This window comes from Trachemys scripta, chromosome 1 (genome assembly GCF_013100865.1).
Source record: "Trachemys scripta elegans isolate TJP31775 chromosome 1, CAS_Tse_1.0, whole genome shotgun sequence".
In the NCBI taxonomy this organism is placed as follows: Eukaryota; Metazoa; Chordata; order Testudines; family Emydidae; genus Trachemys; species Trachemys scripta.
Window position 1 is genome coordinate 310,123,762 of NC_048298.1, and position 17,929 is coordinate 310,141,690.

The 17,929-nt window shown below is 40.7% G+C and overlaps 1 protein-coding gene across 1 annotated transcript in view; it reads left to right on the plus strand.

The window, feature by feature from the left end:
• Window positions 1-17,415, plus strand: part of SLC35F2 (solute carrier family 35 member F2) — a 34,279-nt gene extending 16,864 nt beyond the window's left edge. The window contains exons 4-8 of the mRNA XM_034758842.1: window positions 2,578-2,737; window positions 5,386-5,542; window positions 6,446-6,498; window positions 7,704-7,858; window positions 15,849-17,415. Of these exons, the coding sequence (XP_034614733.1) occupies window positions 2,578-2,737; window positions 5,386-5,542; window positions 6,446-6,498; window positions 7,704-7,858; window positions 15,849-16,073 (750 nt within the window). The 3' untranslated portion in view covers window positions 16,074-17,415. The remainder of the gene's footprint in view (window positions 1-2,577; window positions 2,738-5,385; window positions 5,543-6,445; window positions 6,499-7,703; window positions 7,859-15,848) is intronic.
• The last annotated feature ends 514 nt before the right edge of the window (window positions 17,416-17,929 follow it).

Here is a 17,929-nt window from a genome sequence, read left to right on the forward strand (position 1 = left end):
GGCAGAAAACAAACAAACATCCTTAAACACTCTCCCCACAACCCCTTTGACTTGATCCATCATTGAGAACCAAAAAGGGGACAAACACAGTTTTAAAAAATCCTTTGCGGGTCACTTTTAAGTGCTTCATTCTAGGAGACAACCACCTTGGAGCTTAGTTGTGATTTATCCCTAAGCAGATGCATGGGGAGTAACTGGACATAAGGCTGTGTAGCCTGTATGAGTGGGCAGGGCTTGTGAGTCTGTCCATGGTGGAGGGAAGAGACGGAGCTTTGTCTGATGCTCATTTCTCTGAGCAAGTGGGTTGGAGGGGGGCAGAGAGAGACTAGACAGAGCAATGGTAAAGCTCTCTTACATGTCACTAGCTGGATGAGACGGGGGAATATACAGAAGGTAGAAGTGGGCTGTTGCAGCAAATTCCCTTCATCCACCCAAAAATATTCGTTCAAGGGAAACTGTGATGCAGAGGGACATCTCAGGCTATGTCTATACTGCAGGTGCTACAGTGGCACAGCTATGGTGCTGTGGCAGTGTTGTAGTGTAGACATTTGCTACAATGACAAAAGGATTTTTTCCCTCGAGAGGGGGTAGCCAGGTCGACAGCAGAATTCTTCCATCAACCTAGCAGTGTCTATACCTGGGCCTAGGTCAGCTTAGCTACGTCTCTCAGGGTTGTGTATTTTTACATCACTGAGTGACACAGCTAGGTTGACCTGTTTTAGATGTAGATCAGGCCTCAGAGTCACCATTCCTTTCTGGAACTCCTCCTGGGATGGGGTAGTTAAACACCTCCCTACATAGGGCTGAAAGTAAACTCTTAACATAGCCTTTAATTACAGGCAATGGAGTAACAGAGCTGTGAAATCTAGAACAATGTGCATTGCTGTTCCAGCAGATAAATGACACCTTTAGTTTAACACTAGACAAAACCACAGAATTCAGTGGTGCCAGAGGAAGTGTAAATGTTTTCTTTCTTACCATAAAGCAAATGCTACATTGGAATGTTTGGTAATACATGTCAGAACATGTTCTCATAATACAGCCTTGGTAGGTCCTTGTACATCTGTGGGCTTCTCAAATAGGGCAAACTGGAGATAATCCAGGGAACAGAGAAAAAACTGATAGCAGGATTAGACGGAGCATGTGATTTATGAAGCACAATTAAGATTTAACCTGTGACAATTCCTCATTCTGCTGTCTTGATTTTAGTTGAAATACTCTGTATAGTTATGAGCAAGTGAAAACATGGGGTAATAAACAAAAGTCACTTTGCAGCCTTGCTTTTGTAAGTGGTAATCACACTTCAGTAACAGGAGTATGCAGAATAAAACACTGAAATGGTGTATTTAGAAGGCAAAAAGTAACAGTGAACATTAAGGACGGAGGGCTAATTCTTGATCATGGTACTTACGTGAGAAGTTCCATTGATTTGGCACTTATGTTTGGATGTGACTCCAGGAGATCAGTTTTTAATATGTATGTTTTAGTTCTGGTAAGTTTCAGTGATTTGAAGCACAATGTACAGGGCTCTGTGGGAAGCTGGACCTAAATTTGGCTGAAGTCCCTTAACCCTCACTTTCTATGGCATCCATTGAGACAGACTAGAAAGTCAACACCAGTTTCTGGCAAATTCCAACAGGAAAGGTGTTTGTTGTTTTTACTGAATTAGATATAAAAAATGAATAATACAATTGGCACAATGTTCCTTGTGTTACTTAATTTTCTGTTACATTCAATCTGTTTTATGCTGCAACCCAGTTTTCAGTTTTGAGTATACTACAGAGTTTTGGACTGATAATGCATTGCTGTATTGTTTTCTGGAAGAAACTGTAGGTTTTGGAAACTGGCTATGGGATAACTGTTCCCCTCAAAAATTATTTACAACTTTCCTTTCAGTAGCACTAAATTAACCAAAACATAGTTTTTTTTCAGCAGAACCCATCTTAAAAATGCAGGGCCAGGTTTGGTCTCAGTCACATTAGTACAAAGCTGCAATAACTCCATTATTTTTACTGGATTTACTCTAGATTTTCACTGGTGTAACTGGGATCAGAATCTAGCCCATAGTTCAGAATTCAAGGTAGAAAAGGGGAAAAAATAAAAAACCCAGTTGAGCATGACCAGATTTAGCTACTTTAGTGTGGCAAAATAAAACCACATAAAAAGAGGAAAAAAATGAAATCCAAACAAAAATCCTCTTTCTAGTAGTTCAGTGGCCCCTGGAGGAACATGGGTTTAGTAGCAACATTTTCAACACTCTCACTTCTAACGATAGTGGGGGTGAGCAGACCCATCATGAATATAATACACTTAGTTTATAGATACGAGAAACTTTCCACTCAGTAGCATCCACTCCTGCCTAAGTCACATAATGGCTTTGATGGCAAAATGTGGACCTGATTTCCCTCTGACCTAAACTGGCTTTACACTGGTGTAACTTCATTGACTTCCATAGGCTTACTCCTGATGTATTCTGGTAGAGAATGAAATCCATGTTTGCCCTCTGGATGGTGAAATCAAGATATTTTTTTCTTTTTGGCAGAGTTCTAATTAAAAACTGTTTCTCTGTACACGTAGCTGCTGGACTGCTTTGGAATCCCGGTGTTGATGGCTCTATCATGGTTCATTCTGCGCGCAAGATACAGACTCATCCATTTCATAGCTGTTGCTGTCTGTCTGTTGGGTGTGGGAACTATGGTTGGTGCAGACATATTAGCTGGGAGGCAGAACAGTGAAGGTAAGGAATTGGTTATCATCTGGGAAGAGTGTGGAGACATGGGTTTCATGACATTCTTACGTTCAAAGGGGAGTCAAAAGAAGAGAAAACTCATGGTGAATGGGTTTGACTCTATTCCAGGGTGACACCCTCTATTTCAGGTTAACACCCTTCCGAACTCTAGGACTTCTGTCTTTTCAGACTGCAGACATGGGGGTGGAGCCATATGTTACAGGATTCTCTTCTACTTGTCCTGGAGAACAACACTCCCACTTTTGGTTCCTTTGTTGAAGTGTAGTAGCTCCTTGCTCCCCAAAGACAGTATTTGAGGACTTGTATTTAGACTTATGGGGATGGTGGTATCCGTTTGCCTGCAGATCTGGGTTAATGCTACTGCCTCAAAGACTGAGGCCAAGATCCTCAAAGGTATTTAGGTGCCTAAGTCCCATTGATTTCATTGGGAGTTAGGCACCTAAATACCTTTGAGGATCTGGGCCCAAGTTCATTAAGCCCTGCTTCTATCTTTTTGCACCACTCCAAAGGCATGAAGGGGCCAGAAGGCTAGCAGCTCTCTGCAGCTGGAGATACTGCTTGTATAGGGGAATCCCTGTGTGGCATCGAAGTCGGTGTCAGGGGCATGCTGGGGATGGAGGAGGTGTGGCCAGGAAGGTTGGCTCCTTGAGGCCAATGGCCAATTGAGCATAGATTAGAGCAGGATTAAGGATGCTCTAAACTATGCTGGGGACAAAACAATCTCGAGCCAGCACCAGCATTAGGGAGCCACAGTTTGCCCATTACCTAGGGTTGCCAACATTGTATTTCAAGAATAAGGCACCATTTTCTTAGTACCTCTGCCCCACCCCTCCTTCCGATATCATTATTAATTATCATTATTAATAATAAGCAGTACTTATCTACCTTCACCAGGGGTATTTCTTGCTGCTTTTTGCAGCACTCAGCAACTCCCGATCTTGTTATACAGAGATGAAAAAATAAGGGATGTCCCTTGTAATAAGGGACTATTGGCAATCCTGCTGTGTACAGCACTTATTTATTGGGTGCAGCTGAGTACTGTGGCCTATGTGTATGTTTATCTCTTTTAACCTCTCCTCAAATAAAACCTTGCCCTTTAGATTTTGAAGTTAATTAAAACTTCTAGTAATTAATACTGTTGCAAACCAAAGAGAGTGTGGATGAGTTCTCTTTGCCTAGAGCTAACATATCAACATGTCTTTAGTCCAATTAAAAAACTTATAATGGGCCTGGAACTGCAACTGTTAAATACACTGAATAGTACCTACTTACACAACCAGTCTCATTGATGTCAGTGGGTCTTTTCATATGACTTAGGCTTTGTCTACACTACACAGCTTTTAGCTATCTCAATGTAAATCCTAGCAGAAATGAGTCAAGATAAACCTCAGGTGGGAGATGTAGTTTGACCTCGACTAGCTACATGGAGGTAAAACCGCCGTCTGCCTTGTCTCCACCAGGATTTTACAGTGAGTGTGATATCTATCTTGATGTAAAAAGACATCTTTTTTGTAGTGAAGGCATAGTCGTAGTGCTACTTGACATTAGTAAGCATGACTAATGTTTGATAATGGGCTCTTCAATCTAGCAGAGAAAGGTATAACACGATCCAATGGCTGGAAGATAAAGCTAGACAAATTCAGACTGCAAATAAAATGTAAATTTTTAACGGTGAGAGTAATTAACCATTGAAACAATTTATCAAGGGTCATGGTGGATTCTTCATCACTGACAATTTTTAAATCAAGATGGGATGTTTTTCTAAAAGAGCTGCTCTAGGAATTATTTTGGGGAAGTTCTATGGCCTGTGTTGTACGGTAGGTCAGACTTGATGATCACAATGGTCTCTTCTGGCCTTAGAATCTATGACAGAATAGAGTCCAAAGGGAAAATCTTCCTTCCCTGAGATTTCTAGATTTGTCATGATTCATCCATCATAGATACAACATAGATATACTTCTTGCAAGAAGTGTCTTTCTCAGTCCTTCCCTCAGCTCCCAGTCATGTTTCCTAAAGAACGACTATCAAACTGCTTGGGGAAGAGGTTTTAAATCAAATCAAGGACTTTAATGAGAGCAATGATCTGGCTATTGAACCGATGCATAAGGGCATTACCTGAAGACTGTTGGCATTACAGGGAATCCCATTAGTATAGTATAAAAGGCTTATTTTAGCCCATATCATGCAATCACAGACTTGTAGCACCCACTTAAGAGCTTTCATAGACTTGGAGCCTAATTCTGCTCCCCCTGAAATCAATAAATTGACTTTAATGGGAGCTGAATCAGGCCCTTAATGCAGAAGAACTGAATCAATGGTCTGAAAGGTAGGATTCTTCTGGAATTCCCACACAGCACTGTAGCAGAACTAGATAGAACTGGACCTTACTAAGTGTGTTTTAACCTTTAAAATAAAAACCAAAAGCTCAGCTGGCCCCAAATTTTGCAAGGGCGGCTGGAGCCTTTGGCATTGTCAGCGTTCGGTTTGCGAGTGATCGGTCACAAGCAGGACATAAACATTCCCCTCTCACTAACCTGAAAGGTGGAGACATTAGAAATAAACTTGTTTATTTAAATAAAAAAAGCTAAAAAGTGTTTACAGTATTTCCCTTTTTGTGGATTAATATTTCTGTACAGGAAGTGACGTGGTGGTTGGCGATGTCTTAGTTCTGCTGGGTGCTTCTTTGTATGCCATTTCTAATGTGAGTGAGGAATACATTGTGAAAAATCTGAGCAGAGTGGAGTTTCTAGGAATGGTGGGCTTGTTTGGGACTATTATCAGCGGTCTACAGCTGTAAGGATCTAATATATTTACTTTAACCCTAATCAAGAACACACTGCAGAATGATTTCTTTGTGTACCACCAAATGTTGCTATTGTTTTTAAATTAATTCATTGTTGAGTTTGCATTTACCTAGGCATTTGGGGTCCTTTTTATTGATCTGCAGTATGCATTTCATTTCCTTTTTACATCTGCTGCCTCGGTCATACATGCTGCTGCTTCATGTAGCACCCTTGAGGTCCAATCCTGCAAACCTGTCTGAGTGTGGGCCCAGATCCTCAAAGGCATTCAGGTGCCAAACTTCCATTGATTTCAATGGGAGTGCGGTACCTAAATACCTCTGAGGATCTGGGCCATAGTCTGTACTTGTGTGAATAGTTTCATTGACCTTCATGGGACCACTCATGTGACAAAGGACTACTCACGGGATTGCATTTCTGAAAAGGTTTTTCCAGTGGGAACCTGCAGGAAGTTACTCCCCGGCAGAATGACTTCTATGATTTTCTAAAGTGACTAAAAAATCAGTGTTAAAATGTATTTAAAAGGAAAAGGAATGATTAAAGAGGGGGTATTTGTGATGTTTAAGCTTGAATTTAAAAATGAGGCAACATTTACTATTGCAAACAAACATGGAGACAGAGAGAGCAGGCAAACAAGGCCTACTAATTAATGTTATGTTCCTCACCTCTCAGCATCACAGTTAATCATTTTCTCAGATGGTATGTTAAATAGCAAGTGAACCTGTGAAAGGAAAGAGCCTTTTTATTTAACTCTTATGTATTCTTTCCTTATAATAAGAGAGAAAGAAAGTCAAAGCATTTCTTATACATGCTCATAATTTAAATCCACTATTTGAATACATAGTGAAAACAATGCAAAGTAATTTTCACTTCAGCATTGTCTTTTCTTACGTAGAGCCATTGTGGAACACTCGGACATTGCTCACATTCAGTGGAACTGGAAAATTGGTATGTGTACATTAAAATTATGTATAAATTAAAACACCTCAGAAAAATGGATAATTGGTTGAATTTATCAGAGCTATGATATCTTCATTTCCCTTTATTTCATTTGTTGGCATAAAACAAGCAACATTCATACTGTGTTTAAAAAAAAAAAAAGCTGTACTCTATGCAAACTCTGGGTAGCAAAGAGATCAGCTTTACAGGTTTTGGACCCCAAAATCCACGTAGGTCCATGGAACTGAACCGCATTGACCGCCAAAGTACAGAAGATCCAATCAAGACAGAAGTTATGGCATTGGCTGCTATTTCGTAATATTTTATTCATGCCACCAACATCATTGTTGTCTTGACTGGGTTTGTTCCAGCCAGAATATTTCAGGCAGATGCTGGTGTCCCCTCTAGGCAAAGTTAGTCTTAACTAGAGCTGATTGGAGGACAGAAATTCAGTTTGGCAAAAGATCAAGATTTCAAAATTTGGCTTCGTTCTGAATCTGAGCGAAAACCAAAAATCTTGAGATTCTCTGCAAAGGAAAATTCCCAAATAAAATTCATTTTGGGTCAATCAAAATGTTTCATGTCAATTCCAACATTTTTCTTTTGTATCATATAATACAAGATTTAAAAACTTGAAATGAAATGTCATTTCAAAATGAAAATTTGAGAAGTTTTGCTTTGAAAGGGTCAAAATGGGATGTTTCAACCTGTTGTAGTTTTTCTGATTTCTTCTGAAATTAAACTCCAGCAAAAATGACGTGATTTCATAAAGTGTTTTGATTTAGATGGAATTGCGTATTCTGATGGAATATGGTTCCATCAACATTTCTCTGACCAGCTCTAGTATTATCCAATGAAGACTGAAGGAACAGGATTATTCCTTTTTTTTGATGTTACAGGCCCCCTCCTTCATCTCCCTGTGATCAAGGTCTGTATAGAAATTCAGTACTTCCTCCCTGCCATTCATCCACACAGCATCTGAATCTGTACAAGACTTTCCCTGTTACTGTAATTTTCTTTCTTTCTTGTTTTTGCCATACAAGAGAGTTATATGTAAGGAACTTGCTTGTACCAAGTTTGATTAATATTTATTATTTGTATTACTGTAGCACCTGATAAAATGTGCAAAGATTTACAATGTCTGAAGAACATCAGTCTTTTTTGCTCTCTTATTATTCATTCCTTTTAGTGTAAATTGTTGTCTTGTTTTACAGTGTTGCTATTCGTGGCTTTTGCCCTCTGTATGTTTGGGCTGTATAGCTTCATGCCAGTAGTGATTAAAGTTACTAGCGCTACTTCTGTCAACTTGGGCATTCTGACAGCTGATCTCTACAGTCTTTTTTTTGGACTGTTCCTGTTTGGCTATAAGGTAAGCAAACATTCAATCATGGTTTCAGTTAAGTTTCATTCCAAAGCATAACCATCTTAACTGTCTCTAACAGCTATTCGAATCAGAAGACTCAAGTTTAATTGCATAATACTGCACTGTTCGGTAGTTGGTGATTTAAAATTCATTTCACACTTTCTGGATTAAGTTGCTAAAGAGCATTGCAAAACCCTCAGAAAGTCTTGCAATCAGCGCAAGAAACTGTAAATAAATGAGTGATTCATCCTAGTCCCAGAGTTCTTTTCTTAATTCATATTTTGAATCACCCAAACTTTGGGAGTGTTCAGATCTGGTCAGCCCTCAAAGGCTATTAAAAAGTTCAAAGATCCAAAAGTTCAAGCGTGTCTCCATCAGAAGCTATGGCTTGGACTGACCTCAAAAGTAAATGTTTTCTGCATGTTTAATCAGTTATTAGAGACATCTCCGTGAGAGAAGAATCAAGTCTATGTAGTTATATCTCTGAACAGAACTCAAGACACTGAGTTCTGAAGACAAATGTATCTGTTCTACACTCTGACTAGGACATGCTGTGGAACTGCTTCTGTAAGATTTGTTTCTTTAGCATTCTGTTGCAGCTGTGTAGTCCTATTAAAACTAACCCTTCTGCTCTAACCAATCCTTTGTACCCAGAGTCATTCCGTGCTCACTATCACCTTTTTAATCATTGACCCTCTCAGTGGATGGAAAAGCTTAGTGAGAAGCTTGAGAACTTTGCTTAAGAGCTTAGCTGTATTACTCCAGGAGGTCACTTGCCCTCAGCCATACAGAAATCAGAAGCTTTTATGTCAAATTTAGTTCTAAAGGTGAAGGACCATTTATTTTGGCTCTAAAGCATAAGAGCAGAAGTATTGTAGTGTCAAGCACACACAATTGCTAGAGTTTCCTTTCAAAGAGATATTTAGCAATTGACATTCCCCACCAGATTACAACACTTTTTGAGCATTAATAAAATTTGTATCTAACCTACTCAACAGTGTTCGTTTTAAAAATTAAGTAAATATGACAGACTGAAAATGTCTGCACTGTGTATTGTAACAGACAGCTCAGTTACTGCATTCATTTCTAAGTCACCTATCGATGTATCTTGGCACTAAACAGCTAATGGCGTTATTGAAGAAGGGATTAGACATTTATACAGCTAATAAGTAAATATTTTTAAAAGATAAGCAAGAATTTTGGAAGGGACATATATAAACCCTGAAACATGAGGCTTTAAGGCAACTTCTTACTGTTGGGGGTTGGGAGGAAGCTTTCCCTAGAGGCAGATTGTCCCATAATTGCCCACCGCAGAGCTTCTTGCATCTCTTTCTGAAGCATCTGGTACCAGCCAATGTTGGTTTAAAAAAAAAAAAAAGAAGAAGAAGAAGAAGGGTGGATTTCAGAAGGCGTTGGGGGTAAATTATAAGAGAATTTCAGGCACATATAAAAATAAGTGAAGGACACAATAGGAAGTCTTTTTTATATATATTCTATATAGACTAATTTATTCAAGGTTAAATTAATTCTTTGCTAGTGTCTTCACAAAGCAAGGTGGAGTGAGTAGTGTTTGAAACCATCATACATTTTTCCTGGGCAAAAGGAGCAGTAATGAACTCTGGATTACACTATGAATGATCAAGGAATGAAATTGTCTGGAGAATGACAACTCCACAATCAGAGCACTTCTATAAGTAATTTAAAACAGCCAAGGGGAGGCAGCAAGAGAATGGAGCAATACTAATGCAGTACCTACAGTTACAAGCAGGTCTAAGGGAGAACTAGGTAACTACACACCAGGAAGCACAATTTTTGCATATTTAACAGCAGCAAAGTTATGTTATCTTTCCTTTGCTGTTGCACAAAGACACCAGGAAGGATGTTTCATGGATTATAAAGGTATAGGGGATTGAATATACTACAAAAAATGCAAAGAACCACTCAACTCTTACTGAAGAAGAACAGTTTTTCTCTTGTCACCAAATGATATTCCATCTAAGGCCCCTCAGAGGCTGTTGCAGGTGAAGTTAGAGTATCTCTTTCTTCATCTTAGCTTTATGCCACAGAGTGCCTTTATTCTACTATACTTTTCTGATTTCTTCTAACCCCAGGGGTTCCTGGCTGTGGTCTTCTAGTACATGATGGTTTTGTTAACCTTTGCCATTATTGCCACTCGGAATAAGCTCATCACAGAATGGTATCTGGGGTGGAGGAAGTTCCCATTCCTATTCCTGCGTGGTGCTGTGAGCCCTTGCCTACCACTGGAATCAATAGGAATTAGGATACTTGGCCCCTTACAGGTTCAGGCCCACAGGGGGCCTTCATATGGCCAACCCTCCCTTTCAGAATTACATTTTCACCCCTTCTGTCATTGTCTTACATGCAGCTGAGATCTGAAATACAATGCCAAATATCAAACAAACCAAAACCCCAGGAGCTCTCCAAAGACTGAGTAGGGAGGGAGTTTGTTTGCCACGAATATTTTCTGAATGTGCTTCTGTTGTATAAACATCTAGGAAAGAGTCTGTTGCAAATCTGGACACTAGGTGGAGTTACTGGATTACCAATCACATTGATAGTAGACTTTAGACTTGGTAGCCTTGTCTAAACACAAAAATTGTGCAAATTTAACAAAAAAATTAGTTGCTATGCTGATTTAAATTGGTGCAACAAAGCCTGACTGAATAAAACAGAGTAAAAACAGAAAATAAATAAATACTTGTTCTTGAATGGGGCTTTTAGTCCTCTGACCTCAGCCCTGGTCCACATATAGTAGCCTAAAAGTCATGCTGAGGGTGTCCTTGTGGAAGGGGAAACAAAATCTCTCTTCTCAAAGCAGCTAGAGGTGGGCAAGCAAAACAATGTGAGAAAACTCAGTTTATTTCTTCACCAGTCTGAGGCATAAAACACACTGGAACGGTGGAACTACCAAGGCAAAAGGTGTCAAAGAATGGAACAATGGCTTACTTTGTGCCTGAAGAATAACCCCCTTTCTGTTTCAGTTCCAAAGGGAAGGGGCTGCAAAATTAATGGAGATATCCTATCTCCTAGAACTGGAAGGGACCTTGAAAGGTCATTGAGTCCAACCCCCTGCCTTCACTAGCAGGACCAAGTACTGATTTTGCCCCAGATCCCTAAGTGGCCCCCTCAAGGATTGAGCTCACAACCCTGGGTTTAGCAGGCTAATGCTCAAACCACTGAGCTATCCCTCCCCCCTGCAGTTAGTGCCACACATTTCTCCCTACCCCCAAATTTAATGAGTTCAACCCAAATGAGTTCTAGTGACACCAGATTACTGAGCAGCACTTCTGTCTACTTTAATCCCAACCCCCGTACTTATCTGGCCCCATCCCCGTCGTATCCGAGCACTCTCCCAAATATTTAGCCCCACACCATCGCTGCGAGGTCAGGAAGGATTTTGATCACCATTTTACAGATAGAGAATCTGAAGGCCAGAGAAGTGAAATAAGTTGCCTAATGTCACATAGGAAAGTTTGTGACAGAGCTAGAAATTGAACCCAGTCCAGTGTGCACCGGAAGGGTTAAATTACATATCTCTGCCTATGAGTCTGTGAGGGAAAGGAGGATGGGAGACTCTTTCCTGCCCCAGTGCAGGAAGCAAACATGGTGTGGCTGCTTCTGTTGTTAGGGCCCAATCTGATTCCCATCGCCGTCACTGTGAAGACTGCCATTGTCTACACAGATTCAGATTGGCCTTCAAAACATAAGTGAGGGAGGTCAGCCAGCAGTCATCTTTGCATTCAACGCTTCAGGAGGCGTTTGTGTAAGCAGGGTGGGAGCGTAGCCCTGGCCTTACACCTCTCCCCACAGAGCTAGTAGGGCTGTGCTGGAGGAATGCTGGCTGTAGCTTTTGACAGATGCTGCTTTAGTGCTCTCCTCCCAACTTCCAGAACCATCCGTCTAGCTAACTAATGCTGTGCTATCTATGCAGGCATTGAGATTTACACACAGGGAAAATGGCTCCAGCCACAATGCTTGGACTATGATGGAGCCGCCTCCTCCTTGCATGCCCCCTGTACTCAGAGCCAGGATTTAGCCTTTATTCTATTATTTCAGGAAAAGTATCTCTGCCTTGGTGTCTGAGACATACCTTATTATTCTCTAGCACATGCTCTAGTGGTTAGAGTAACTTATGTATCAGAAAATCCACTTTTAATTTTCCTAATTACTCATCTCTAAAAAGTTGAGTTGCCTGCATCTAAAATGGTTTTGTGTCTGTTGTGCAAACCCCATACTGAGCATAGGCAGAAGTGGGAGGACACTTTTCCTGGCTTATAGGCGACCAGGCTGACCACACCCTAGCACAGGTGCTGGAACTGCCAATCATGGCGGCATGCACCACAGCTGGGACCAATAAAGGAAAACAAGCCCAGTTATAAAGGAAGGAAAATGGAGAGGGTTGGGGAGGTAGAAAGGTGTGGGAGAACATAGGAACAACAGCACCATGGCCCGCTACCTCTGAGGCCTGGTCTACACAACAGAGTTGAGTTGATGCAAAGCAGCTTATGATGACCTAACTATGGAAGTGTCTACACTTAAATGTTGCTCCTGCTGATGTAACCACCCTGCTACGCCTATTTAATAACCACTGCCACAAAAGGCATAGAACTACGGTCAATGTAGTTAGTTCAATGTAATGTCAGTGTAGACACTATGCTACTTAGGTCAACCATTACTGGCTTTCAGAAGCCGTCCCACAATGCTCCACACTGACAGCACAATTGATTCAAGCGATCCTGTTGAGGACGCACACTGCTGACACGAGCAAAGTGTAGGCACGCACAAGTAAAGAAATTACTGTGGCAGCTGTATGCTGACATAAGTTAGGTTGACTTAATTTAGTAGTGTATACATGGCCTAAGAAAATGATAGGGAGACAAAGGAAGTCTGCACACCAGAGTTTAAGGGCTGATGGACTCATTTTAAGCTAAGGCCTGGTCCACACTAACCCCCCACTTCGGACTAAGGTACGCAAATTCAGCTACATTTTTAACGAATTCGAAGTACCTTAGTCCGAATTTACCGCGGATCCAGATGTGGCAGGCAGGCTCCCCCGTCGATGCCGCGTACTCCTCTCGCTGAGCTGGAGTACCGGCGTCGACGGCAAGCACTTCCGGGATCGATCCGGGATCGATTTATCGCGTCTAGACAAGACGCGATAAATCTATCCGAGAAGATCGATCGCTTACATCCGGACCAGGAAGTAAGTATAGACGTACCCTAAGTTGATTGACTGGGCTAACATGAAGAAGAGAGGAGGACAGGTTAGGAGGAAGCTAGGACCTCTAGAGGGATACTGCCCCAAGAGCAGTTGGCAATATCCTATTGAAAAGAAATCCCAGTGGAGTTTGCATTAAAGTGACTGGTAAATATTCTGGAATAATTGGTGTCAGTACAAGACATCAGTGCAACAATTAGGTAAAACATAAATATGATTGGAAAGCTTAGGGAACCATCATCTCTAATTACGGGATGAATGTAAGTTTCAGCAGTCATTTTGTGGGTGCTCACAAATAGGCTCCAATCACCCCTTTTGCTTACGTGCAGTTCCTATGCTGCAAGCTATTCAGTGGTCAAAACTTTCTCCAGTCCACATTGTAGCTGTCTGTTGCACATTATGCTCTCAGGCCTCCTATCAATGACAGTGGGAGTTTCATGCATGGTACAAAGTTATGCCACAGAAATGCACAGTGCAGATTGGAGATGAGAGTTGTCTATTTTATGCCAAGTCACAGCAAGTGCAGTGTGTCCAGAAATCCCATGTTCAGCAGTGAAAGAGCAAGGAAGAGGGTACAATCATTGTTCTCATTATCTCCCTTTAAAGCCCTGAAGAAACTGTCTTACAACCCCTTCTTGAGAGGCAGAGGCATTCCTGGGTGGGTCCAGGTATGATCTTCATGTTTACGTCTGTGTGTGTCCCTCTGACCTGGCAATGGCTCTGCACCTAAGCGAAGACTTTCAAAGGTGACTATTTTGTGTGCCTCAAGTTTGGGCTGCACCCCAAAAAGGGCCTGAGTTTCAGGGCTGAGTGCTCAGCATTTTCTGAAAGTCATGCCCCCAGATCAGTCCCTTTGAAAGTCTTAGCCACAGATCCTAAGAAGAATAATCCTTTTAGGTGGGGCATAGCAGGGGAAGCTGTGCATGAGAGATTATGGGCACCAGTACACTCTGCTTTGCTACGTCTGTGTGCCTGATGAGAATTTAGCTGCCTGTTTATAAGATAACATGGACATAAACCGAAGGCTCTATGAAAACAGACCCTCTTCATGGGAACCAATAAATAAAATGTAGACATCCACAGGCAAAATTCTGTCTTCAGTTTAAACTTTTGTAACCCTGGAGTAACTCCATTACAGGTAAGAGTTACTCCAGATTAACATCAGTGTAACTGAGCAGAATCTGGCCCAATTTACATAATTTCTGAAATAATTTAGATTTAGAAGCTGAAGAGGAGTTAGAATTGTAGCAGCTATTTATCCTTCCTTAGTAGTTCAACTTCAGTTGTACCTGCGTGACCATATTAACCTAAGGCCCCTGTCCATTCTGAGCCAGCTCACTTCTTCATGTGCAGTATGTGTGGTGCCCTTCAAAGTGCTCAACTATCAAAGTGGCTTGAGTCTGAAGTCCCAATTTTTCCTTCATTTTGTGACTGTGAAGAGTTACTTGTTTTCCTCAAAATTGAGGACAGTGTTTGGAAAGTTCTGGCTAGTATTAATGGCAATACACCAAGCAACTGAACTTGTTTATAGCTGGGTTGCTATCCTGAATTCTGATTCAGCTGAAAATAATTTTCAACACTGACTTTGTCAACATTAATTGTAGTCGGTAATAGAATCCTCTTGATACCAGAACTGTCAGTGCAGGTGTTAGCAGAGAAATCAAACAATACAAAGCTCCACCAGAATTTATAGTATTAGACAATAATCATAAGACATAATTGAAAATCTCAGCCATAAGACAATAAGCACAGATGTAGGGAGCAATCCTGCATGAGTTGAAACCAATGGGAGTCTATTGACAGCAGGATTAGGCCTCAAAAGAATATTATGCCTGTATTATTACTGGGGAGCTAGTTTTGAGCAGGGATATTTTGATTTCAGTCATCCAGCTGCTCCATTAATTATGGTGTTGGGAAGAAAATCTCTAGCTTTTTGTGTCTGCTGACAAACTGTTCCCAGATGAGGGTAATTTGATCCTGTTACATTTTAAATACAATTTTATAAAGTCAACACTTTAAGTGGACTCTTATTTTCCTATCAAGATGGTTTGTAATAATCCTTCCTTTTTTAGAATGTTAACAGTTTACTGGATGATAATAATAGACCAAATCCTGTTTGCCTGATCCACCTAGTAGTCTTAGTTATCTCTTTATACTGGTATAACTTCTGTGAAGTTAAACTGGTGTATAGCAGGAGACAGGAAAACCGGTTTGGCCCAGTAATAACATGTATATAGCCCATAAAATAGTTAAAAGTGATGTACAATGCATCTACTGATCTAGTGACTTGCAGAATTCCAGCAACAGGGACAAATTCTTTCTCTCAGGTGAAAGTCTGGAGCAAATCCATCACAGAATTTGGCCATGTTGCACTTAAAATTGAAAACACTTAGTGGTATATTACATTAGTGTTCACTTGCATAAACAATTACTCCTTGCCATCACCATATCTAGAACCATGTTATCCTGGGTCACATCTGTCAAGATGGGGGTGTCTAAACTTAAGAATACAATTCCCTGTATACCAGTGTTAAGAAGGGGAAGTGAAGAAGAACATTAAGGTAGTCTGAGTCTGACAGTGGACTAAGCTTCTGAGTTTTGTTTTTTGGGCCCCATATACTCTGGTGATGGATGCACTCTAAATATTGAGACATAAAGAAAGTGTAGCTGTAAGTGATGCTTTTGCTGCAAGGCACAATCATAAGACAGGATTACTAACCACATCTATTTCCCTTCCCCTCCCCATATCCTTGTCAGTTTTCAGGTCTCTACCTCCTGTCCTTTGGTGTCATTATGGTGGGCTTCATTTTGTACTGTTCTACTCCAACTCAAACTGCAGAAGAAGCTGCAACCAGTTTGCCACAACCAGCCAGCATTGGGTTTGATAACCTTGGACTAAAAATTGAGGAGAACCACCAGGAAACTCCTGCTGCTACCGTACAGTTTACTAAAGAAGAAAATGTGCGGGTGAACACGGGTTAGAAAACTAGCAGCATTTTAAAGAAAGCTTTTGTACTGCCAAATTTATTCCTCAATATCGATATGGAGAACTGCTCTGTTGCCAAAGGTGTACATCATGCTGCATTTGTTTTAGTACACTGGATAAACACTTAGCTGATAAGGCCAGATCCTCAATCAATGAAGCTATGTTAATCTAATCCAACTGAAGATCTGTCCCTTAAAGTGAAATAGAAAAATATTTGGAAGCCTCTGGGAAGTGACAGAACCTTATGTTCAGAAAGTTTGATTAATTTAAGAGCAAATGCTTTATAAAGATGAAGCCAAAGCTAGCTCTCAGGTCACTAGCAGGAGCAGAAATCCTTTGTTGTGTGTTAATTATTAAGGGCCCAATCCTGCAAGGTGCTAAGGGAGTGTCCTCTGCTCCCATTGAAATGAGTGGGATTTGAGAGCACTCGGCACTTCTCAAGAGGCCCTCAGTACCTTGCAAGATCTAGCTCTACATGCCATGACACATATGTTTGCAGTGTTTTAGCTATGTTGGTCCCAGGATATGAGACACATAAGATGGGTGATGTATATCTTTTATTGGACCAGCTTGCATTAGTGGAAAGGACAAGCTTCCTCGGGTCTCAGTAAGGAAGCACTTTGTGAAGCTTGAAAGCTTGTGCCTTCCACTAACAGAAACTGGTCCAATAAAAGATATTCTTCATCCCCCTTCTCACACTCTCTCTCTCATAATACCTATGTACATCTACCAAGTGATGTAGTACCTCATTCCTTCATTGGAGCCACGTGTAAAATTGGCAGTCCAATTTTTTTTTAAAAAGGGGAGATGCAGCTAAGTGAACATGGGTGGGGATGCTGCTGGCGCCCCACATCAGTTCATCCTTTGTAGCAAAAATGTCTGGCTCTCCAAAATGTTAAGTACTTTTGCTAGACTTGTAATTCATTTGTCTTTATTTGTGCCGTTTTTTTAATTTCTAATCCGTGATTAAAACTGATCTGTCACTACATGAAAGTGAGGTTTTGAGATTGTTTAGACATTCTGTGGCCAGACTTGGTGTAAATTTGCATAGTTTCACTGACGCTGTGTCAATGGATACCAGCTGAAGATCTGGCTCTCATTCTGTTTTTGCCTGTTGGAATTTCACTTTGTTAAAGACTGTATGTATTGATTTTTACTGACCAAACTATTTTTTAAATTAACAGGTTTTGTCTTAAGTGGTAAATGATCCTCTCTAGAATATACTGGTTATCAAATGACAATGTGATTGTTTTTTTGTATAGGTCAGTTGTAGTTTATTTGAGCAAAATAGTTTATCCAATTTTCTTTAGAGATCACAAAATAAATATTCAGTACACAGTGAGGTGGCTATCCCTCAATATTGCCTTTACATTGAATACTCCATACAGACAATGATTAGAAGAGCTGCTGATACTTTGTGAAAAGCTTTGGGTCAAATTTTCCACTGCCTTGCACCTTGTGTTGCCATTTGCACCAGTGCAACACGAGTGCAAAATACTACCACTCAGGATTCGTAGGTGAAGGGTACAGAACACTGAACCTAATTCCTTAGTTACAGATCAGACTGTTGCAATGTTGTAGCCATGTTGGTTCCAGGATATTAGAGGTGGGGGAGGTGATATCTTTTATTGGACCAACTTCTGTTGGTGAAAAAGACACGCTTTCGAACTACACAGAGCTCTTCCAAAGCTTGTTTCTCTCATCAAAGGAAGTTTGGTCCAATAAAAGATACTACCTCATCCACCTTGTCTCTCTAAGATCATACCATAGGCATATTGTACTAGTATTGACTTTGTGTGGGCACTAGATGAAGCATCGAGAACCCATTCTCTAAACTAAGAGTTTATATCAG